The 24986-nt window shown below is 46.8% G+C and overlaps 1 protein-coding gene across 12 annotated transcripts in view; it reads left to right on the top strand.

Moving 5' to 3' along the window:
* pleca (plectin a) overlaps nucleotides 1-24986 on the top strand; it is a 102278-nt gene that overhangs the window by 64919 nt on the left and 12373 nt on the right. For 8 of the 12 annotated variants that reach the window (XM_056413944.1, XM_056413961.1, XM_056413994.1 and 5 more), the window contains 29 exons: nucleotides 171-260; nucleotides 1376-1453; nucleotides 1527-1619; nucleotides 5570-5736; nucleotides 8351-8466; nucleotides 8562-8668; nucleotides 9951-10070; nucleotides 10595-10690; nucleotides 10930-11057; nucleotides 11562-11655; nucleotides 11728-11882; nucleotides 12628-12970; nucleotides 13636-13713; nucleotides 13854-14015; nucleotides 14091-14195; nucleotides 14291-14386; nucleotides 15437-15562; nucleotides 15657-15809; nucleotides 17794-17948; nucleotides 18034-18160; nucleotides 18840-19023; nucleotides 19197-19217; nucleotides 19683-19840; nucleotides 20370-20548; nucleotides 20641-20779; nucleotides 21354-21710; nucleotides 21945-22028; nucleotides 22110-22214; nucleotides 23458-23556. In XM_056413944.1, the coding sequence (XP_056269919.1) occupies nucleotides 171-260; nucleotides 1376-1453; nucleotides 1527-1619; nucleotides 5570-5736; nucleotides 8351-8466; nucleotides 8562-8668; nucleotides 9951-10070; nucleotides 10595-10690; nucleotides 10930-11057; nucleotides 11562-11655; nucleotides 11728-11882; nucleotides 12628-12970; nucleotides 13636-13713; nucleotides 13854-14015; nucleotides 14091-14195; nucleotides 14291-14386; nucleotides 15437-15562; nucleotides 15657-15809; nucleotides 17794-17948; nucleotides 18034-18160; nucleotides 18840-19023; nucleotides 19197-19217; nucleotides 19683-19840; nucleotides 20370-20548; nucleotides 20641-20779; nucleotides 21354-21710; nucleotides 21945-22028; nucleotides 22110-22214; nucleotides 23458-23556 (3915 nt within the window). The remainder of the gene's footprint in view (nucleotides 1-170; nucleotides 261-1375; nucleotides 1454-1526; nucleotides 1620-5569; nucleotides 5737-8350; nucleotides 8467-8561; nucleotides 8669-9950; nucleotides 10071-10594; nucleotides 10691-10929; nucleotides 11058-11561; nucleotides 11656-11727; nucleotides 11883-12627; nucleotides 12971-13635; nucleotides 13714-13853; nucleotides 14016-14090; nucleotides 14196-14290; nucleotides 14387-15436; nucleotides 15563-15656; nucleotides 15810-17793; nucleotides 17949-18033; nucleotides 18161-18839; nucleotides 19024-19196; nucleotides 19218-19682; nucleotides 19841-20369; nucleotides 20549-20640; nucleotides 20780-21353; nucleotides 21711-21944; nucleotides 22029-22109; nucleotides 22215-23457; nucleotides 23557-24986) is intronic. The other 4 variants (XM_056413953.1, XM_056414038.1, XM_056413977.1 and 1 more) reach the window with 1 other exon arrangement.

The raw sequence follows: 24986 nt of genomic DNA on the forward strand, positions 1-24986 counted from the left end.
TTTTGCCGTAACATGACGGGGATTCAGTCACAAGCGTCCGTGCTCGTCCAGTCCCGCGTTTGTGCTGAGGCGGTCAGCCGCTCCGGTCAGCCGCGGCTCACACGGCGACGGACTCGGTGTCCGGGTCAACACCCTGTGGTTAACGTGTGCCTCCCGTCTTCTCCCCACAGACCCAGAGGCACATCACGGACCTGTACGAGGACCTCAGAGATGGACACAACCTCATCTCCCTGCTGGAGGTGCTCTCCGGAGAGACACTGGTGAGCTTTGGTGACCTTTGACCCTTTAGCTGGAGGACCTCTGCTTCTGCCCCCAAACCCGTCTGATGGCCCCTCTGACTTCCTGGCGACGGAGCCTCTCAAGACACTAATTTCCATCCTTTGCTTCCATCTCGTAACTTCTCTGCACTGACCTGTTTGACCCCTGGTTGTATTTTCCCTTTCTCTAATTCCTGCCGACCTTTGCCCCGACCTCTGCCCTCCGCCTCCCTCCCTCGCGGCGCTCTAGCCGAGGGAACGCGACCTCGCGAGGAACGTGCGGTTGGTGAGTGGCGCCTGGACTGCGGGCGTCGGGCGTGGCATGCGTCACCACCCCCGGTGGCTGCTGGGTTGTGCATGATGACCGTCACACTCCCCGTGTGTTGTCCACTTCCTGTGCCCACATCCCCCCCCCCCCCCCCCATTGTCATCAGTGAGCGAGCTGAGCTCAGGGGAATAATATACAGTCACTCATTATTTAAAAGTCATTTAATGGTGGTTATTTTTCAAATTTGGAGTCCAGTAATCGGATAGGTTTTCACTCAGATGTCATTGAGAAGTGAAGAGCATCACTTTGGAAGAAGCCACTTAAAGGTGCACCTGTATCGCCAGAATGAGTTCAAAGAATATCCATGATAATTAAAGCTGAGTCAGGGATCTCTAGTGATGCAGCGTAGCTGTGACTATTTACAATCGTCACGTATCGGCTTCCCTTTGAAAGCAAATGCACATGCGAGTGGATGTGGCGACGAATTCAGAGCTTGTCGTCATGTCATGGCCGACGCTGCCGGGGGAATCGGATCGCAGATCATTCATCAACATCCATTCAGCTCCCACCTTCAGACATGCTGGCTGGTTTGTTCGTATAATGCACTTCAGGTGTCATGTGGTCAAACCCGACCAAAACGCTTTGAATCACGATCACGCACAATTTGAATCGCACTTCAAATTTGCCGTATTTAGAATTTTTTTTTTACGTTCACATCACGACCGGGATGATTATTTTGTTCATCCGATCGAGCCGATCTTTTTGTTTCCATCACAAAAGGCAACAGCACCCGTCCCTCGGTCCCGGGGCTCGGCGGCGGATCTCTAACTCGTCCTCTCGTCTCTTGCAGCCGCGGGAGAAAGGCCGGATGCGCTTCCACAAGCTGCAGAACGTCCAGATCGCCCTGGACTTCCTCAAACGCAGCCAGGTCCGCCTCACACCAGCACTTGAATGTTTCTGTTCCGCCTCTCCGTGCTCACCTGGGAAACGGCTCCCTTCAGGTCAAACTGGTCAACATCAGGAATGACGACATCGCGGATGGGAACCCCAAGCTGACCCTGGGGCTGATATGGACCATCATCCTTCACTTCCAGGTATGGAGGACGCCTTCACCTCTGCTATAACTCACTGTGGGTGTGTCTCGGTACACAGAAGTCACGGTTTGGTTCACACACAGTTTCAGTGTCGTGGTTTGGTATGTTCCGTCGAAGCATCGGGATCCTTTTCTTTTCATTTATTTCAAATCAGAATCAGAATCAGGTTTTATTGGCCAAGTAAGTTTGCACAAACAAGGAATTTGGCTTGGTAAAGTGACTCTCAGTGTGGTTACACAAAATATACATTACAACACAATACAATACAAAACAAAAACACAAAAACAAAACAGTGCAGTACAAAACAAACAGTGCAACGGTCTAAGAAGTTTAAGAAAGTATATACAAGGCGCAATGGCTATATACAGTAGCTGTGAAACAGTAGTGCAAGAAGAAGTGGAGAGTGCGAGAAGTACAGTGATAAATATATAAATATAGATGCTACAGTGGGTTAGCTGTGCAGTAGTGAGACGCCGAGGGGGAAGAAACTGTTTTTGTGTCTGGAGGTTTTGGCGAACAGTGATCTGTACGTCTACCAGAGGGGAGGAGTTTAAATAGTTTGTGTCCGGGGTGGGAGGGGTCTGCAGTGATTTGTTGAAATTGACAGAGGTGTCACAGCGTGATGGAAACAATAAACACACTTTCCACATGCACGTCTCAATAGGCCGTAAAAACTCTGATAATCCCGTACCCGAGTCTTTTGCTCCCAACAGCGTTCGGCTAAAAGTGACCAGACAGTATTTGGCCGTGTGAACTTTGGTCCCGCGTGAATTGCATTCATCTAACTGCGGTGACGCTTCCCGTGACGCCTCAGTCCAAAAGCACAAACCCGTACGGCCTCGTGTACCGCCGGTGCAGCGGTGGACTTACATTAGGAGATTTGAGAGGAACCTTTGGACTAAAGAACAACGTTTCTTTCCTTCTGCACGTATTCAGACTAGTATAAAGATATTCTGAAACTTGGCACTTCGCAAATGATGGGAAACAGGCTTCCGGACGCACGTGATCAACATTTAATGGCAGGAAGTGTAAAACAAACATTCAAGGCCTCACGATCGTGGTCTTCATCGGTACGGCTCGTCAGCCTTCAGGGTCCCGTAGGAAGAGAGCGCTCTCTCTAATCCACAAAGTCTTAGACTCAAAATCAGCCAATCCTCACTCTCTAAGGTGAGTCCAGCCTTTAACACCTGGTGATTGGTTCAAAGTCCCGCTAGAACAATGGAGGGGTCGAATGTCACTGAACCCCGGGTCAAAACGTCACTTCCGGTCAAGTATTTTCACAATAAAAGTCCCGTCTATTATTGTAAGTCACTTCACGGAATTCAACCGGCACATACAGTCACTCACATGCAACATACATTAATTCTTGGCATTTACATTTGCATAGAGTAAACATTATCCCTATGCTTCATCATACATTAATAACAATATCAATATTGTCCCTAATATTCCCTATTATAATATCTTTCTATATGAATTAATTTAAAGCATAAGACCTCTGCACATGTTATCAAAATAAACTATTACAACCTAACAGTAGACAGAGCGAGTCCTGTTGGGAAGCGGCCGTCTCACATGTCCTGCATGTTTCCTTTGAAACTGCACATTAATGGCTTGAGATCCGATTCTTCCATGAGCTTCATAGTTGACTCTCATTCCTGGTGAGGAGGAGCCTCTTCCCCTCTTCTGGGTTCAATCATCGGATTCCTCCTGATGTTGACACAGCGGCTTCAGGCCGACTGACATCGTTTAGAAATAGTCTTTATTGAACATTTGGCAGAACTGGTTTATACAAGCACCTCCGCTTCCCGTCTGAGAGCCGGACGCTTCACCTCTGAAGGATGCTCAGAGATCTATTCAGAGACTCTACTCTGTCCTCCTGTGAGAGGAGAACGTGATAGTGACTCCCTGTGGGGGAATTCATTTATTACCAAAACAATCATACAGACAACAAGAGACGCATACAGACAACAATAGACTCACACAGACAACAATAGACTCATATAGACAACAATAGACTCATATAGACAACAATAGACTCATATAGACAACAATAGATTCATACAGACAACAATAGACTCATATAGACAACAATAGACTCACAGACAACAATAGACTCATATAGACAACAATAGACTCATATAGACAACAATAGACTCATATAGACAACAATAGACTCATATAGACAACTATAGACTCATATAGACAACAATAGACTCGTACAGACAACAATAGACTCACACCGACAACAATAGACTCGTACCGACAACAATAGACAGTCCACAGTACACCACAGACAATAAACACATTATAAAAGTGTTATTAAACCTGAGCGACATCAGAGAGATGTGTATCTGGTTGTGTGTCACAGTTCAATCTAAACATCGTTTCAACATCAACGGTTTCTCGTCGCCTCGTTGGAGAACAGAACTCGTCAGATGTTCCTGATGAGAAGAGGCGTGTTTTCATATTCAGTCAGCAGATGTTTGGTAGATTTGGGGATTCTTGGGTATAAACAGTTGGGAGCACATGGACATTCTTTGGTGGCGTGGCGGTTCTGTTGGGATGTGGTTCCTCTCCCCGTGTGACTCAGTGGTTCCAGTGAGAGCTGTAAGGAGACGTGGGCAAGAGGATCTCCTGCCTCCTGCACATGTGGTTTCAGGAACGTTCTCTCTGATCTCTAGCTGAGCATTAGAAAGAAAACCAAAACAACATGTCCTTCTTCACTGAGTCATTCATTGTTTCCTCGATAACAAACCCAGTCATCACAAACACAATGGCGTCTCTCTCCCCAGATGCACATCCCAGCTCACTAATCCACCGGTATGAATAGCGGCCTCGTGATATTCCCTTCTAAGCGCGAGGCTGCGAGGGCGTCTCCGCCTCGGCGCCTGAGTCACCGCGTGCCCACGTCCTCGATGCAGCGCCGGGGTTTCCCTCCGGGGGAATAGCAGAAGGAAGAGACGCCTTCTTTTTTTCCTCCTCCACCCTTTCCTGCAGAGAAAAAAAAGAAGTCTGTGAAAGTGCTAGTTCTGCTCTGACTCATCGTCATACCCCAAAACACTATGAATAGCGTATTGTGGTAATGAAACCGCATGTGTTCCAGTAGGAGGCTGGAAGTGCAACCTTCATAGTCCAGAGAGCGTACAGCAGACGTAACGCCGTCGTCTGACATGTAAAATCACAGAGTCGTGACAGACATACGTTACACATCTTCCTCGCATGCAGTTCACCTCCAGAGGTTTTCCTGTGATTGTTGCCACTTTTTTTACGACTTGTGCCTCGTTTTGTCGAGAGCCCCGCCCGTCTGGTACGTCCAGCCCACCAAAACAAACACCAGGGACTTTTCATAAGTACCATTTGTGCACATCTGATGTCACAGGCAGCAGCTGCTGGACGGTGGATTCATGCAACATTAAAACAGCCAAATTCAAATATTGGTTTATTTAAAGTCTTGCCGTCTCTCCTGCAAGGAAAATATTGACGATGGATGTTTTTCAGTCGTGTGTTCTTAAAAAGGGATCTGCCTGCGAGCTCTGGGACACCTCATTCAGTATTTATGGAGAACTTGTGCTTTGTAACATCAGTGACTTTTCACAGTGAGCTTAATGTTTCTTTTGCCCTCAAAGTCAAAGTGCTGGTCGTTGTTTGAGGTTTTAAACGTGACTCATCTCACTTCTAGAAGAAATCAGAAGATTAGAGAAAAGTAAAGTCGATGTCGAGATGAATAAAAGTCTTTTGAATTTAACTTTTCATAAATATAACAGTGTTGGTTGAAGTGTTGGATGTAATACTTAGGAACAAATTCTCAAAACTCATTTGAAATGTACCAAAGTGACTTCAAATACGTGCATTTAAACTCAAAAGGATCCAGAGCTGAAGATCTAAACACGACAGGAAAGAAATAAAGCATAATTGATTCTGTCTCTGACCAGTTGTCTCTCCTCCAGATCTCAGACATCCAGGTGAACGGCCAGTCGGACGACATGACGGCCAAAGAGAAGCTGCTGCTGTGGTCCCAGAGGATGGTGGAGGGCTACCAGGGCCTGCGCTGCGACAACTTCACCACCAGCTGGAGGGACGGCAAGCTCTTCAACGCCATCGTGCACAAACACAGGTGAGACGCATCAGCACTATTGACCCTCCTGTTGCCTTCAAATGTACTTACATATTTTACCCGTGGAGTCAATTTGACCCCAGTAATTAAAACCTCCAGAACATTACAGTTTTTGAATTAATATTGTTTTCCAAGTTTAAGTGTGAGGTACTTTATGTTTGTTTGTTAACTACCTAAATAGCCCTTTAAATAGATACAAAAGTTGATATTTACCTTCTCATTGAAAATGCGGAAGGTTATGTTTTGATCGCCGTGTATTTATTTATTTATTTATTTGTATGCGTGTTCCTCGCATAACAAAAAAAGTTTTAAACCGAATCGCATGAAATTTGGTGGGATGATTGGTTATTATCCGGGGACCATTTGATTAGATTTTGGGATCGATCGGGTCAAAGGTCAAGGTCAAGGTCATAAAAAGGTCAACATCTTTTCTTTACCATAGCACGGTCAATTTGTATCCAATTGGCATGCAACTAATGCCAACATGTTCATAATTCAATGCCCAATCTTGTGATATGCGAAGGTATGCGCTCAACCAAGTGCCCGTTCTAGTTCTTATATGTTTTACACAGTGAAAAACAGCCTGGGGTCAAATTTAACCCAAAGTAAACCGATACCGAAGTTGTGTAAAGGACTGTGAAAACATATCATCATGTGAATGTTATGTTTTCCCAGTTGTCCCCAATAAATTAGGAAAAGTCGTGAAATATAAAGCAAAATTAATGATGTCAATTATTTTTTTAGAGTGGTTAAACATTGAATGGGGTCAAATTGACCCCAAAGGTAATAGGAGGGTTAAAACGTATTGGATACAAATGGTGAGGTAAGGGCAAAGAAAGACACTTTGAATCTAACATGCGTACAATAAACTGCACTATAAGGATCTCAAATGATTAAAACAACCTGCATATTAATAATAATGGTGACGTATAAACATGATGTAAGACAGGATGCCATGGCGAGTCCTTCAACCATGCAGAAACATTTTTCTGATGAATAAGAAGCTTGCCTGGACTTGTCACGCCGCAGGACGTGTATCCTCCGAGACCTTCTTCATACTTCACTCTCTGCGGCAGCACACCTGACCTGTCAGCGCAAAAATGCGTCTCGGCTGTTATAAATCACGCGTTGAGATAATCACCATAACTCATCCGTTCAATACACTTTGAATCGATCTCAGTCAGATCGATTCTGACCTGAATAAACTGCTTCCATCAGAAATGCAATGCGCTCGCATTCACATAGGAATGTAAGTTTTGTACAGTTATAAACTTGTATAGGTGATTTGATAATGTGTCCTGGCTGTCCATCTCAATAGAGAAACTACAAAGTGCAACAGCACCCTCAAGCCTTCAGGCGTCGACCGTTTTACACTCAAATGATATATTTTGGGTGGAGCACCACTTTGTGCGTTCACAGGGAGGCTTCCCCACCCGACACCAAAATAACATCAACAAGCTGAGTTGGCATCCCTCGAGGGAAGAGGGAATGCATCTTCTCTCCACGATGTGGGTGTATCCTCCTCATTTGAGAAAAGGTTGCCCTGGAGCGATGCTCACTGCAGGTTGTAGCAAAACACACACGCCTGCTGCTCCACCAGACTGTGTGGGTGGAGGAGGAGCAGGACGTGCAGCGAGGAGTCTCAGCCGCGATCAGCTGAACCGGAGCAGAAACTCACAGCACATGGATTTAATTAGGGATTTCCAGTGGACTTGAGCTAGAATTAAGTCAGGTTTTTTGTGTGGGGGGGGGGGGGGGCTATATAAAAGCTATTTTCTTGGACCCTCCTCACTTGGAACTCGACCGTTGCTACAATGATGAAGCTGAAGAGGAAATTCACCCTGAAGAGGCGTCTGAACAGCACCTCCAGCAGCACGGCGGGCTCCGGCAGTGACCTGGAGGACCGCGTGGTCATGCTGTGCGACGACATCCCGACGGAGAGCTCCTTCGACTCGGGCCGCGGCTCCGCCGGCCCCGGGGCCCGCTCCAGTCGAGCCTCCCGGAGCGAGGAGCACGAGTCGGGGTCGGAGCCTCGCTTCGTCCGCCTGAGCGGGGACCGACTGTCCTACCAGCGGGCGACCCGCTACCTGGAGGGAGCTCCACCCGGGGCGCGCAAAGAATACCACGTCCAGAGAGGCGGAGAAGCGTACGCGTAACACTGTTTACGTTATGCAGAATTAATCCACGTTCGTTGTCTGTCTTTGTCCACATGAGATGCACTTTGTTCCCTTGATGCTCTGAACTTGTGGCGACACGTTATGATGCTGCAGTGATCCTGCTGCCAGAGGGACCGTGTCTCCCTGTCTTTGTGCATTAAGTGACGGCTGGGTGGGTTGGCAGGGAGGTCTCTTGTTCCGGCTTGCCCTCCCAGCAAAGATCAAAGCCACTGCAACTACATTAAATATGAAACGTGTGTCTTTCTTTTTTCCGCCTGACAGCCGGGTGAGAAAATGTAATTGAATTGTAAAAACACAGGAGAATTAAGAAAAATGTCAGACGGTGATTCATGGGCATCTGTCTCGCTGACATATTTAACCCTCACTCATGCACTCAAGTTATTAAGTGTCGATCGACAGTAATAACCACCTGTGTGTGCTCACTCTTCTCTCCGAAGGCCCAACCTGATCGACATGAGCCAGGTGTACCGGCAGAGCAACCAGGAGAACCTGGAGCAGGCCTTCAGCCTGGCAGACCGAGAGCTGGGCGTCACCCGCCTGCTGGACCCCGAGGGTGAGAGGATCCTAGAGCTTTGGAGCTTGTTTGCCTTTCTTGTTCTTCAGCGCCACACTTACATAATACAATATATTGTTCCCTCCTTCCTCCAGATGTGGACGTGCCCCATCCAGATGAGAAATCCCTCATCACGTACGTCTCCTCCCTGTACGACGCCATGCCCAGGGTACCGGACGTTCAGAGCGGGGTCAGGGCCAATGTGAGTCTGCTCTTCCTCCTCATCAGGTCGTCATCAGATGACTTTGAAGATCGAGACTAGAAGCAGTGTTTTAAACGTGGCCTACATGATCGCCGTCACGATTGCTGTAGTAGTTAATAGTAGTAGTAGTAAATATAGCCGTTCTGTGCATTCCACCAAAAGGATTCTCACAACCATCGATCCACAAATTGTTTTTACTTTAATGAACCAACACTCAACTCGACACACGGGAGGCCGGCTCTTTATTCTAGGAGGTCAAGACCTTAGGTAGGACTGTACTCGGCACACGCCTGTAGCCCTCTCCCCATCACAACTACTTCCCCAGATGTTCTTCATGTCTGTTATATTTAGGATTCTTTCTTCATCAAACTGATTTGAGCAAGATCAGTTTCCATATTGTTGTGTGGACAGAATGATGAAAATATCTAATTTAAAGCTTTCGAGTCGTAAAACCTTTCCAAAGAAAGGATAAGTCTGTAAAGGCCGTGTCACAACATGTATCCTGTCCGTTTTAACAGAGTTCTCCCTTATTTACTTTGTCTGTTTTGAATTTGAGTCTTCTCGTTGCATGTCTTGTTAGTACTTGATAATGTCTAAGAGTGTATTCACTATTCTCACTATTTATTACCTTTGCATTGAAAATGCGGAAGGTTATGTTTTGATCGCCGTGTATGTATTTATTTATTTGTATGCGTGTTACTCGCATAACTAAAAAAGTATTAAACCGAATCGCATGAAATTTGGTGGGATGATTGGTTATTATTTGATTAGATTTTGGGATCGATTGGGTCAACGGTCAAGGTCATGAAAATGTCAAAATCTTCTTTTTATCATAGCACGGTAAATTCTTATCCAATTGGCATGCAACTAATGCCAAAATGTTCATAATTCAATGCCCAATTTTGTGATATGCGAAGGTATGCGCTCTACCGAGTGCCCGTTCTAGTTGTTAATGCACCCATTGGAAAGCGTAAATATTGTATAACATTGTATATGTAATCTTATGTCATCTGCCTCTCAGGACTACAGATGAAAAATAGCCTCATGGCTAATAACTCTGGCACATTTACAGAAATGTTTTTATTAATGTGCTCTGACTGTCCCGTATCAAATAAACCAAAGAAAAAATAAATAAAACATCAGCAACTTTAGAGCATCTGTGTAATAGAAGCTCCTTGGCAGGCGAGTGTCCGCAGCCCAGGCCGTCCCTCCTCCTCTCTACTGTCAGATCAATGGAGGATGACTGAGGTCTCCGGTTGACTGAATCCTGTCTGTGCTGCAGGAGCTGGAGCTTCGTTGGCAGGAGTATTACGAGCTGGTCACCTTGCTGCTGCAGTGGATCCGGCACCACATCATGGTCTTTGAGGAGAGGAAGTTCCCCACCAGCTACGAGGAGATCGAGGTGAGCGGCCTGGGCCGGAAGTCTGAACAAAAGAGTTTTGACATAAGCAGCCGCGTTTATTACCGTCGCATTGAAAATGCGGAAGGTAATGTTTTGATCGCCGTGCATTTGTATGTGTGCGTGCGTGTTATTCGCATAAGTCAAAAAGTATTAAACCGAATCGCATGAAATTTGGTGGGATGATTGGTTATTATCCGGGGACCATTTGAATAGATTTTGGGATCGATCGGGTCAAAGGTCAAGGTCGTGAAAACGTCAAAATCTTCTTTGAATCGCATGAAATTTGGTCGGATGATTGGTTATTATCCGGGGACCATTTGATTAGATTTTGGGATCGATCGGGTCAAAGGTCAAGGTCATGAAAACGTCAAAATCTTCTTTTTACCATAGCGCGGTCAATTTGTATCCAATTGGCATGCAACTAATGCCAAAATGTTCATAATTCAATGCCCAATCTTGTGATATGCGAAGGTATGCGCTCTACCGAGTGCCCATTCTAGTTAATCCCTTGTTTTGGTCTGCAGGTTCTTTGGCGTCAGTTTCTGAAGTTTAAGGAAACCGAGCTTCCTGCTAAAGAGGCCGACAAGAACCGCTCCAAACAAATCTTCAAGTCGTTTGAGGTAAGTAGCTTTAGTTCACCTGGTTTACAGCTTAAATACTCAATCGATTACTGGATTACTGTTCTGATCATATATTCATGGGTGCAGTCGTTGTTCAAGCATCACGTTACAGCTACTAAAATGGGACACTTTTGAATGTGTTAACTTGGGTTTGGGGATTTTCGTCCCGATTTCTTTTTGATATTTTAACGCCATAAAAGAAATGAATTGTCCGCCTTAACCTGCTTGTTATTCTGCAGGGTGCCGTTCAGGCAGGACTCGTCAAAGTGCCGCCGAGTTATCATCCCTTCGATGTGGAGAAGGAATGGGGTCGTCTGCACATCGCCATACTGGAGAGGGAACGTCTCCTCAGGACCGAATTTGAGAGGCGAGTCGACGCAATAGAACCTCATCGCAAAGCAAACACATTTAAATCAACATTAAGAAATGAAGATGAGGAATGACTCACCCACTGGGTACTGTGCGCCCAGGATCATGATGACTCATTTCCTAATTATGAAGTCCAAAGACACTGGGTTGGCTTTGTAGGACGGGAAGTAAAAGTTGTATCGGGGCAAACACGTGGCCTCCGACGGCGTCACCACGGCAACCATCTTAGACAAATATTCTGGTCATCTGATGTGTCGTTAATCACAAGGTTATCGGGGCGTTGCTTTTGGTTCTTTTGGACTCCTGAAACACATTACATTTTTTATTTTAATTTTAATATATACTTTTAAATGTAATATTGGTTTCTTGCTATTCCACTTGTTTTGCTTTGACTCTGTGGAGCACTTTGTAAACATTGTTTTTAAAGGTGCTATATAAATAAAGTTATTATTATTATTGAAAGTGTTTCTTGACCTTTGACCTCCCCCCTCTCCCCATGCAGGCTGGAGCGACTTCAGAGGGTGGTCAGTAAGGTCCAGATGGAGTCCGGGGTGTGTGAGGAGCAGCTCAACCAGGTGGAGACGCTGCTGCAGACGGTGAGACGCGAGCACCGAGCGGCTTTACTCCGAGTACCCAGAATGCAGCGCTGTAACTGTGTCCGTCTGCAGGAGGTGAGGATGCTGAGCTCAGGGAGGCCTGCCCAGCACACGGCGGAGATGGATGCCGACCTGGACAAAGCGGAAGGAATGATCCGCTTCCTCTTCAACGACGTTCAGCTGCTCAAAGATGGACGCCACCTTCAGGCCGAGCAGATGTATCGCAGGTGCAAAAATAATAATGCGACAATGAGGATGACCGACTTTCGACATGAGGGCTGGAACGTATGATTACTCTCACGATCAATTGATCTGCCTTTTATCTCTTTTTAATCACTCAGTGCTGCAGGAGTTAGTCCTATCCGGAATAGAGTGTTTGTACTTCCAGTTCTTCGTCTCGTAGTCAATGATTGTTTTTCAAAGACCTTTTGGTGAGATGCCTGAAATAAGGTCTTTGTTTATCACACGGCAAACAGATTTTAACGTTTTGTTCTACAATATAAAATATATCAATGCATAACCCTCTCATGAATTAGCTTTTATATTTCCTTCTTGATGTTTACTCTCCCTCATGTGGCCGTGATGTCGTTTGTTTATAGTCGGACGTTAACTTTTTTTATTTTGGCAGTTGCATTTATTCTTTAAAAATCATAACAGTGGTGTTCATGAGAGAAGATTGTCTTTATCTAAAACATGTTAGCATCCCCTTTTCTGTGAGGGAACCAGTGTGATGATGCATTTCGTGGGTAAACATGCATCATCCCTCCAGCTCTCTCTTAATTGATTATTTAAAATGTGCAGAACCAATAGTGTAGAACCCAAAGATCAGATCATTAACACATATCTACCACGAAGTTGAGAAGCTGGATTCAGTGAATATTTGGCATTTTTTTCTTGTTGATTGAACAATGAACCGATTAATTGTTCTGTTGATGACTCATCACTGACCACTGATCTGTGTTCCGTCCCCAGAGTGTACCGCCTCCACGAGAGGCTGGTGAACCTGCGCAGTGAGTATAACCTGCGCCTCAAGTCCAGTGTGACCACCACCCAGATCCCCATGACTCAGATCCACGCCGCCCAGGTCAACACCCTGCAGCAGGCGCCCATGAGGCAGCGGCCTGAGCTGGATGAGGTCACCATGCGCTACATCCATGATCTGCTGGGCTGGGTGGAGGAGAACCAGCGCCGGGTGGATGACGGACAGTGGGGCTCCGACCTGCCCACCGTGGAGTCCCAGCTGGGCAGCCACCGCGGCCTGCACCAGTCTGTGGAGGAGTTCCGCTCCAAGATCGAGAGGGCGAAGGCGGATGAGGTACGGACGGATGTCAGGATGCATGAGGAAACACGTGTGATGTTCTATCTGAGGTGGACCACTGGGTCGGAGTCTGGGTCAAGACCTCCGAATAAGTGAAACTAAATCTTTGTGTATGATGATGAAGTTAGCAGCGTGGATGATGGTACATTATTTATTTTTTTAAGTCATGGATATTTTAAGGACTGAAATCTGCAAGTGAATCCATTTAAAACCGTTCCTCCTCTTTCTGGTTTATTTTAGGTGTTTATGTTAATTCCTTTAACTCGTTTTTTCTCTGTCTTACTTTCTTTACCTTGGATAATATACATTAATTGTTGGATAATATACATTAATTGTTGGATAATATACATTAATTGTTGGATAATATGCATTAATTGTTGGATAATATACATTAATTGTTGGATAATATACATTAATTATTGGATAATATACATTAATTGTTGGATAAAATGCATTAATTGTGTTGTCATTCTGATGAGTCTCCAAACAGAGATTTAGATTTTAACAGATTAACCTAGTTAAATAAGTCTATAATTAAATTAAATATATATCAATATTAGAACAAAGAGATCTTGAGGCAAAAAGGTGTTTTTTCTCTAATTTATTACCATTATATATCTTGACTGATCTATTTCCGTGTGTTTTCTTGCCTCCTCCTCCAGAGTCAGATCTCACCTGTCAGTAAAGCTGCTTATCGCGAGTATCTGGAAAAGCTGGAGCTGCAGTACCGCAAGCTGCAGGTGAGCTCCGACAAACACGCAACAAGAGGTCCTCAAGAACTCGAAGCTCCTCGTAGAAACAAAAGTCAACAGCGCAGTAAGCATGACATCGCCACGTCATTCTTCTGAATGCGTCCCTCGTATCATCCGCCCCTTTGCAGAGCGCCTCCAAGGCCCGTCTGCACGACCTGGACCAGCTGCACGCCTTCGTCACCGCGGCCACCAAAGAGCTGATGTGGCTGAACGACAAAGAGGAAGAGGAGGTCAACTACGACTGGAGCGAGCGCAACACCAACATGGCGACCAAGAAGGACAACTACTCGGTAGGGCCGCCGCGGTGACCCGACGGCGCTCCTCAGGACCAGCGTGACGCTGATTGTTGTGGCTTGTCGTGTCAGGGGCTGATGAGGGATCTGGAGCTCCGGGAGAAGAGGATGAACGGTGTCCAGGTCACGGGAGACAAGCTGCTGAGGGACGGACACCCGGCCAGGATCACGATCGAGGTACGGCGACTCCGGGAGACGACTCGGCACCGTGTCGAAGCCTTCCACTGTACTCGTTGTGAATCAGAGTGTTGCCCCTCCCCCTCCCTGCTCAGGCCTTCACCGGAGCTCTGCAGACTCAGTGGAGTTGGATCCTCCAGCTGTGCTGCTGCGTGGAAACCCACCTGAAGGAGAACACCGCCTACTACCAGGTGTGTTCAGCAGCCCTCTGAGAGCCAGCTGACAGGGCGGGTCCAAACCACATGAGGCTCCCTCCCGCCCACCGAGCTGTTGGCGTGGGCGGAGAGACGTCGGCCTTCTTTACAGGATAACAGAGCAACATGCCACGTGGCTCACGAGACTCAATACAGAAGCCAGATTGTTATCCAGTGATTCTGACCCGGTTCCTCAGGATAATCCACAAACCTTCCTCATGTAGGAACTATTCTCCTTCTACACGCCGACGTCACCACGTCCGCGTGAGGCTGTCGGGTTAGCTCGCTCAGCGTTGCTAGGGGAGCTAGCTGTCGGGTTTAGAGTCACGTTGTATTCTGGGGAAAGAACAACAAGGTCTTTGGGTTATCTTGAGCTCATAACTTCTGCAAAGAAACTTTCTCTTGAATATCTTTGATTTGTTTTGAGTGCCGTCTCGTCCCATTCTACTGGAGAGACGACTAGATCTAGATCGATACGTAGCTCTCCTGGAAGAAGAACAATACATCATACATTTGTGGGTCCACCGTCCCTTTGATGTTCATCTAGAACAGGGGTGCTCAATACGTCGATCGCGATCTACCAGTCGATCGCGCCGTAGTATTGGTATATCGCATGACATAAACAAAAATTGGCCCGCCCCCCTGAAATCTCCGCCCGCCACCCTGTAATTTTCTCTATAGCGCCAAATTACAGCAGAAGTAATTTAAGGTCCTTTTCTTAAAGACGTCTTTGTTCTTTTATTAAACTAAACAGCCGTCTGTTATTGATCGTCTCTCTACACAACAGTATGTCACTTCTGTCTCGACGTGTCGCGTTAACACTTCTCGGCTCTCCGTCTCGCGCGCCGCAGAGCGACGGAGCAACAAAAAAAAGTCACTTTCATTTTGACTTGGTCATTTTATAAGTAGCTCGCATGCTGAAAAAGTGTGAGCACCCCTGATCTAGAAAGAGTTCACTTATTCAAAGCTCCATTAGTATTCCTCATTGCTCATCTGTCCTTCACACGTTCTCAAAGCTTCACTTCTTTCCTTTTCTTCCGCGTCAAGTTTTTCTCTGACGTGAAGGAGGCGGAGGACAAGATCAAAAAGATGCAGGACGTAATGAAGAGGAAGTACACCTGCGACCGCTCCGTCACGGTCACCCGGCTGGAGGATCTCCTGCAGGACGCGGCTGTGGGTTCACCACCATGCTGCTCACGTACCAAACACTTCAAGACACTTCATATCTCTAGAGAAGGCTTCACATGCCTTCACCATTTCTCCACAGGATGAAAAAGAGCAACTCGTTGAATTCAAAACTCACCTGGAAGGCCTGAAGCGACGGGCCAAGACCGTCGTCCTGCTGAAGCCACGCAACCCGGCCACGGCGATAAAGGGCAAGCAGCCCGTCCAGGCCGTCTGCGACTTCAAGCAGATGGAGGTATGCGTCTGAACCCCATCAAGTTATTCTGCTTCACCAATTGTTCAGCAATTTGGGATATCCCCAAGATTGATAATTGTTTTAAATATGGGTGACTGGGTCAGTGGTGAGCTGGTGCGTCTTTCAATCAGGGGGTTGGTGGTTCAATCCCCGCACTAGTCGATGTGTCCGTGAGCAAGCCACTTAAGCCTGAGTTGCTCCCTGTAGCTGTGTGTACGGTGTGTGAATGTAACAGGATTGTAAGTCGCTTTGGATAAAAAAGTCAGCTAAATGACATGTAATGTAATCTAAATTCTGAATGCACATGCAGTTCAAAAGCTGCATTTTAGGAAGTGACGTCATCCTATCAGTAAACACCAGAGCATCTACATGAATATCGAGTGTTAGGTTGAATCACGAGCCTCTTCATGGAACCTCTTCATGGGGCCTCTTCATGGAGCCTCTTCATGGGGCCTCTTCATGGGGCCTCTTCATGGAACCTCTTCATGGAGCCTCTTCATGGAGCCTCTTCATGGGGCCTCTTCATGGAGTCTCTTCATGGAGCCTCTTCATGGGGCCTCTTCATTCATGGAGCCTCTTCATGGAGCCTCTTCGTGGAGCCTCTTCATGGGGCCTCTTCATGGAGTCTCTTCATGGAGTCTCTTCATGGAGCCTCTTCATGGGGCCTCTTCATGGGGCCTCTTCATGGAGTCTCTTCATGGAGCCTCTTCATGGGGCCTCTTCATGGAGTCTCTTCACGGGGCCTCTTCATGGAGCCTCTTCATGGAGCCTCTTCATTCATGGAGCCTCTTCATGGGGCCTCTTCATGGAGTCTCTTCATGGAGCCTCTTCATGGGGCCTCTTCATGGAGTCTCTTCACGGGGCCTCTTCATGGAGCCTCTTCATGGAGCCTCTTCATGGAGCCTCTTCATTCATGGAGCCTCTTCATGGGGCCTCTTCATGGAGCCCCTTCATTCATGGAGTCACTTCATGGAGTCTCTTCATGGAGCCTCTTCATGGGGCCTCTTCATGGAGTCTCTTCATGGAATCTCTTCATGGAGCCTCTTCATGGAGCCTCTTCATTCATGGAGCCTCTTCATGGAGCCTCTTCATTCATGGAGCCTCTTCATGGAGCCTATTCATGGAGCCTCTTCGTGGAGCCTCTTCATTCATGGAGCCTCTTCATGGAGCCTCTTCGTGGAGTCTCTTCATGGGGCCTCTTCATGGAGCCTCTTCATGGGGCCTCTTCATGGAGCCTCTTCATGGAGCCTCTTCATGGAGTCTCTTCATTGGGCCTCTTCATGGGGCCTCTTCATGGAGCCTCTTCATGGGGCCTCTTCATGGAGCCTCTTCGTGGAGCCTCTTCGTGGAGCTTCTTCATGCAGCCTCTTCACGGAGTCTCTTCATGGAGCCTCTTCATGGAGCCTCTCCGTGGAGTCTCTTCATGGAGCCTCTTCATGGGGCCTCTTCATGGAGCCTCTTCATGGAGCCTCTTCACGAGTCTCTTCACGAGTCTCTTCATTGAGCCTCTTCGTGGGGCCTCTTCGTGGAGCCTCTTCATGGAGCCTCTTCATTGAGCCTCTTCGTGGAGCCTCTTCGTGGAGCCTCTTCGTGGAGCCTCTTCGTGGAGCCTCTTCATGGAGCCTCTTCATGGGGCCTCTTCGTGGAGCCTCTTCGTGGAGCCTCTTCGTTGAGCCTCTTCGTGGAGCCTCTTCGTGGAGCCTCTTCGTGGAGCCTCTTCGTGGAGCCTCTTCATGGAGCCTCTTCATGGAGTCTCTTCATGGAGCCTCTTCATGGAGTCTCTTCATGGAGTCTCTTCATGGAGTCTCTTCATGGGGCCTCTTCATGGAGTCTCTTCGTGGAGCCTCTTCGTGGAGCCTCTTCGTGGAGCCTCTTCGTGGAGCCTCTTCGTGGAGCCTCTTCGTGGGGCCTCTTCGTGGAGCCTCTTCATGGGGCCTCTTCATGGAGCCTCTTCATGGAGCCTCTTCATGGGCCTTTCTTCCAGATCACGGTCCACAGAGGAGACGAGTGCGCTCTGTTGAACAATTCTCAGCCGTTCATGTGGCGGGTGCTGAACGACAAAGGCAGCGAGGCGACCGTGCCGTCCATCTGCTTCCTGGTTCCACCCACCAATAAGGACGCCGTGAACAGTGTTGCCGGGTGAGACGAGAGTCGCCGTCTTCGGCTCTGAATCCACGAGCCCACGCCGTGGCGTTAAGTGCTCACCTCCACTCGCCTTCCTCAGGCTGGACGGGAACCTCCAGCGGCTGCAGACCATGTGGCAGACGCTGTTTGTGGACATGAAGAGCATGCAGTCCTGGCAGTACCTGATGAGGGACATCACCGTCATCAAGACCTGGAACGTCACCATGGTAACGACGCCGTATGAGAGAGAAGCCGATGCACCAACGAGGCCTTTGAGTTGTTATAAACTCCCCGGAGTACAGTAGAACTGACTGGAGGGATACATATATACACTTTTAAATACCCAGCATCACAATCATTATACCTGAAGAGTAAAGATATTAAAGCGATATCATTTTTATTACTAGGCTTTTTTCTCTTTTTCTCTCCTCTTCGGGCTAAAGTAAACTTACATTCTGATGATGGGGGTCAGGGCGTTTCTTTCACCTCATTTGAACCCAGTATTATAAAGCATGTAAATATATTTACATACTGTACCATGTTTACCTTGCAAACATAAATCTGACTTCAAATTAACTCAGATAAAACCTTCCTTCAGACATACTTAGTTTACATTCGACTTAAATAAACAAACAGTATTTCAGAATCAGCTTTATTGGCCATGAACGTGTGCACATACATGTGATCTGACTCCGGTTACACGTACGCTCTCCTCGTACATACATGCAATTTACAAATATCAGGATGAATATAAAAAAGACATTGAAGACAGCAGAGTAGCAACATGTATATCCAATATAAAACAACAACAGTGACAAAGAATTGGGGATGTGAGTGCAGAAAGACAGTGGTGGCAGTGTGAGTATGTAAGTCTGTCACATCCCTCTTTCATCTGGACCCTGGTAGTTTAAGACCCTGAGGGTGGAGGAGTACCGCCTCGCTCTGAGGAACCTGGAGCTGCACTACCAGGACTTCCTGAGGGACAGTCAGGACTCGGAGATGTTCGGGGCGGAGGATCGCATGCAGGTCGAGTCCAACTACAACCGAGCCAACCAGCACTACAACACGATGGTCAGCTCTGCAGAGCAAGGTGTGTGCCGTGTGTCATGAACCACCGGGGGTTCTTCCATCACCCTGACGTGGACATTGATTATGAGACCGTACGGGACCAAACTATCCTCTCATCGAGTCACTGACATGTGTGTTGACATCCAGTCGTGGTCATTTGATGAGTGTGTGTTGACCGTTGGATTCACGTTTCAGGCTATGTGCCACCCAGAGCAGGTAAGGCGCTTCAGTTACAGTAGATGTGCAGTGGCAGCTTTTGATTGGCTGAACAGGAACGTGTGTGTGTGTGTGTGTGTGTGTGTGTGTGTATCACGTGCTGTTGTGTTGTCGTGTTTCATTCCACCCATTAACTCAACCAGCTTCCTGTTCCTCACCGATTCTGGTTTCCCTCCTAACTTCAGTCTGTGTGGCGTTCTTGTCTCTGCATGCAGCTGATGTTGAATCTTTAGCACTGAATGATTAAATTAATTAACTGATCGATTAACCAGCGTGACGAATAATCCACATGGAACCAATCCAGCATGAATAAGTACATGTTCTGTGCACAATGTGACATTAATACTGCAAATCATAGACCGTCATTGGACTAAAGCCCCTGGAGTTTAAGGTATTACACGTATCAAGAGTTTGTGTTTTCTGTAAACTTATAATAATCAATACTTTTTTGTCCAATCCAACCAGGAGAGCAGGACGAGTCTGTGTGTAAGACGTACCTGACGCAGATCAAAGACCTGCGTCTGAGGCTGGAGGGCTGCGAGAACCGGACGATGACCCGTCTCCGCCAGGCTGTGGACCGGGAGCCGCTCAAAGCCTGCGCCCTGAAGACGGCAGAGCAGATGGTAACCATGACGCTAGTGCAGGACAACAACAAACAACATGTATTTCTAGAGTGCCTGATGAACGTTTAAATACTCATCAGGTCTCTCACCGATCCCCTCTGATTTTACTGCCAACATAATGGTGATATATTCATACAGGGTTCGTACGCTCATGGAAAACCTGGAAAAGTCATGGAATTTTAAAACGGTCATTTCCAGGCCTGGAAAAGTCATGGAAAAAACTCAAATCATAAAAGTTTTGGAAAAGTCATGGAAATGTGTTATAATCACATGTTCATTTACGCCGAGTTTGAAATAATGTATATGTTTTTTAAAGAAAGACGCTCAAAATATAAGCCGGCGTACGCTCTCCATACGCAACATTTTCAAAAAATTTCATGTTTATACCGAGATTTAAGTTTGATCATGGAAATTTGGTTTAAAGTCCTGGAAAAGTCCTGGAAATCCATTGGTCAAAATGTGTAAGAACCCTGTCATATTACGGGCTATAACATCAGTTCTCTCTCCACCTCCCTTTCTTCAATGACAGAAAGTCCAGTCTGAGTTGGAGGGCTTGAAGAAAGACCTGAACTCCATCAGCGAGAAGACCGAGGAGGTCCTGGCGTCTCCTCAGCAGACTAGCTCCGCCCCCATGCTGCGCTCCGAACTGGACGTGACGCTGAGGAAGATGGACCACGTCTACGGCCTCTCCTCCGTCTACCTGGACAAGTGAGGCCTTCGTGACTCCGGGCGCCTCGCCGAGAATGTACAGCTGGCGGTGTGCTTCTGTTTCATTTAAAGGGTAAACCTCTTGTTTTTAGGCTGAAGACCATCGACGTTGTGATCAGAAACACGAAAGACGCAGAAGACACGCTGAAGAGTTACGAGAGCCGTCTGCTCGCTGTGAGCAAAGTGCCGGCCGAAGAGAAGGAGGTGGAGGAGCAGCGCAGCCAGCTGAAGGTAGTAGCTTCTCTTTGTCACAACTTCAATCGGGGTTCGGACGCTCATGGAAAACCTGGAGAAGTCACGGCATTTTAAAACGGTTATTTCCAGGCCTGGAGAAGTCCTTGAAAAAAATGAAATCCCAAAAGTTCTGGAAAAGTCATGGAAATGTGTTATATTCACATGTTAATATACGTTGAGTTTGAAATAATGAAAATGTTTTTAAAAGAAAGACGCTCTAAATATAAGCCGGCATAAGCTCTCATACTCACAACGCAAGTTTGTAAAAAAAAATTTAGAGATTTATTTTAATTTTAATCAAACTATTTTCTCTCATTCATTTGTGCAATTTAAGGTCATTTTGAAATTCCCATTGTTTAAATACTTTTTTCGCACTTTTCCACGTCTGCAACGAGATTTCACAAAATGTTTTGGTCCTGGAAATTTGGTTTAAAGTCCTGGAAAAGTCCTGTGCACCCATTGGTCAGCATGTGACCCCTGTTCAATGACCTCCTACCGCGTCGCGACTGTTCCCGAGCTGCACTGCAGGGCTTCCGTGTTCACGGTGATCGATTGCTTTTGTCTGCGACAGGCGATGCACGCTGAAGCCGAGGCCGACCAGCTGGTGTTCGACCGCCTGCAGGACGAGTTGAAGAAGGCGACGGTCGTCAACGACAAGATGACGAGGATCCACGGCGAGCGCGACGCCGAGCTGGAGCACCACCGCCAGCTGGTCAACGGCCTGCTGGACCGCTGGCAGGCCGTGTTCGCTCAGATGGACCTGAGGAGGCGGGAGCTGGACCTCCTCGGGCGCCACATGAACTCCTACAACGAGAGCTACGAGTGGCTCATCCGCTGGCTGGGAGGGGCGCGGCAGAGGCAGGAGGCGATTCAGGCCGTTGCCATCGGCGACAGCAACGCCCTCAAGGAGCAGCTGGCAGAGGAGAAGGTACAAGGAGGGGATGAGTTGTGTGTGTGTGGTCACTATGCCCTCTGGTGGTCACTCTGCCCTCTGGTGGTCACTCTGCCCTCTGGTGGTCACTAGGCCCTCTGGTGGTCACTCTGCCCTCATATCACATAAGAGTCGATGTGGATTTCCCTTGAACAAGAATTATGAGATATGCTAAAAGTCATTTTGAATAGTGAAACATTGTCTGTTGTTTTCATGTTTTAATTCCTACAGAAACTCCTGGTAGAGATTGAGAAAAATAAAGACAAGATTGAAAACTGCCAGAAGAATGCCAAGGCCTACATCGATTCAGTCAAGGTGCGTACAGCCCCCCTCACGCTGGACAACACCACCACGCCCCTCATGGCTCGGGTCAACATGATCCTCTCCCTCCTTTAGGACTACGAGCTCCAGATGTTGACCTTCAAAGCCCTCCAGGATCCCATCTCCTCTCCTCTCAAGAAACCCAAAATGGAGTGTGCATCTGACGATATCATTCAAGAGGTAAGTGCATCACACCGGAGAATCATCCAGTTAGTTCCCCTGGTGGAGTATCTACCACTCTGTCATCAGCAGATGTTTTGAAGTGGGGTCATGTGACGTACTCCTCCATAGTCCTACAGCAGAGCTGTGTTATTAAACAGACGGGAGGTCAAGCTAAATGATTTTAGACATCTAAAAACAGTATGAAGTGTAAACTATATTCAGCTCGCCGTCAGACTGAAGCCGTGATGTCCATCCAGCTCTCCTCAAAGACACCCGACTCCTGAGACAGGAACAGATGACTGTGTGCTGCTCTATCGCTGCCTCTAGTCAATCAACTGGATTTGTCAAGGTTTGGATTCAACAGTCACACAATAACACGAACCAACGGAGGAGAGGCCTCACGTCTGACGGAGGAGAGGCCTCACGTCTGACGGAGGAGAGGCCTCACGTCTGACGGAGGAGAGGCCTCACGTCTGACGGAGGAGAGGCCTCACGTCTGACGGAGGAGAGGCCTCACGTCTGACGGAGGAGAGGCCTCACGTCTGACGGAGGAGAGGCCTCACGTCTGACGGAGGAGAGGCCTCACGTCTGACGGAGGAGAGGCCTCACGTCTGACAGAGGAGAGGCCTCACGTCTGACGGAGGAGAGGCCTCACGTCTGACGGAGGAGAGGCCTCACGTCTGACTGTGCTTGAGTGAGACCCAGACAATTATAACACAACTAAAGTGTTAAAGCGATGAAGTCGGTGGCTCTGAAGGGAGCAGAGACGACGTCTTCGGTCAGGGGTCAAGGTCAAGATATATCTAGATGTCTATGTCTAGATGTATTTTGTCCACTTTTTTTCCATTTTTACCTTCGCATTGAAAATGCGGAAGGTTATGTTTTGATCGCCGTGTATTTATTTATTTATTTGTATGCGTGTTACTCGCATAACTCAAAAAGTATTAAACCGAATCGCATGAAATTTGGTGGGATGATTGGTTATTATCCGGGGACCATTTGATTAGATTTTGGGATCGATCGGGTCAAAGGTCAAGGTCATGAAAAGGTCAAAATCTTCTTTTTACAATAGCGCGGTAAATTTGTATCCAATTGGCATGCAACTAATGCCAAAATGTTCATAATTCAATGCCCAATATTGTGATATGTGAAGGTATGCGCTCTACCGAGTGCCCGTTCTAGTTCACACATGTAGTTGCTGCCCCGTCCACAGCCGTGCATTAGGACACCCACTGAAGTGAATCCGCTGCATTTCTTTCAGTACGTCACCCTGAGGACCTGCTACAGCGAGCTGATGACGCTCACCAGCCAGTACATCAAGTTCATGACGGAGACGCAGCGCCGCCTAGAGGACGACGAGGTAAGAGCAGGTTTCTGTCTTCATGTCCCACTGTGGTACCTGGTGATCAGAGGGAGGCAGAAGGTGTCATCACATCACATGTCTCTCATCCCCCGACACTGCGTATTGAATCATGTCACAGAGTCAGAACATGTGACTCTGCAGCCATCTGCCTGACCTCACGTTCTGCAACTGCTTTAGGATTTGCTTCTTTATTTCCTCTTGGAATCACCTCCTCTTGTGATTTGAAGACTTCAATTTGGCTGCCTGCCTGATATATTATTTCTTTAACCTTTTACCTCCCCCCCCCTTTCTAACCTTCTGTTGTGTTTGATCCTTTTGACCTGCTCGCCATGTCATGATGAATATTAATCACACCCTTAACAGATGAATTAACCCCAGAGCACCAGGTATTTAAAAGAAAACTAAAAGCCTCACAGTTCATGTCATTCGTCTGTCATCAAAGGAAGGTTCAGGATTCTTTGGAGACCTTTTGTTATTGAGTTAAAATTAATTGGCATCTGGTTTCTGTCAGGTTTAGTACTATTTAGTCATATTTTAATATAATAACTGTCACAAAAGCACTTTCCCTTTTTAAAGGACTATTTTTTGTATCAATACTGTATATAATATAAACATTAATATAACTCTAATAGTGGGGAAGTGCCCTTCAAGATCTTGAAATGCCAAAGATATTTGTTTTGCAATAACAAAGCAAGTCAACAAATCCTCAAATCATTTGCCCCTGATTATCAAACAGGTTGCAAATTATGTTTCTGTCTTTTGTTTCAGCTGTAAAACTTGTTTTCCTCCATTTTTACTGGCAAATAAATATGAGAGGCTGATGCAAATAGTCCATAAATAAATCACCAGAGATGAATAAGACGGGTTTCTTAAGGGTCGGACCTTCCTTTCTAGTGTCAGTCACCTGTTACTGAGGTCGAGGTCGCTGGATGTTCACATCAAATCATGCTGTGTTTGCTGCTCTTCGTCCGAGACACGCGATCTTTTGGTCTCGACTGTTTGCATGCAGCTCATTATCTATCGTCCCTTTATACCTTATGCCTATTTCATATCAATGAGTCGACACATGTAACAGAAGCTTCTGTCTCTGAGTGTAAAGATGGAGTCGAGCCCTGAATATCAAATGGTGACTGAATAACGCCACAATGTTCCTCTAGAAACCAGAACATTAAATATTCTAAAGCAGCAACTTCACACCTTACGAAACTTCTACTACATCGATCATTTTGTATTATTTACAACAAATGCATCAGATTTCAAACTGATTATACAAACATTGTATGTGCTATCTTATGTTTTTAGGTTTGTTTTATGACGTCTACCTCTCTATGAAAAAAAGCCTCTTTGCACATTTACAGAAATGTTTTTAATAATGTCGCTTATCAAATAAACCAAAGTAAAACAATTATAAAACATGTGACCAGGTT

This window comes from Pseudoliparis swirei, chromosome 1 (genome assembly GCF_029220125.1).
Source record: "Pseudoliparis swirei isolate HS2019 ecotype Mariana Trench chromosome 1, NWPU_hadal_v1, whole genome shotgun sequence".
In the NCBI taxonomy this organism is placed as follows: domain Eukaryota; kingdom Metazoa; phylum Chordata; class Actinopteri; order Perciformes; family Liparidae; genus Pseudoliparis; species Pseudoliparis swirei.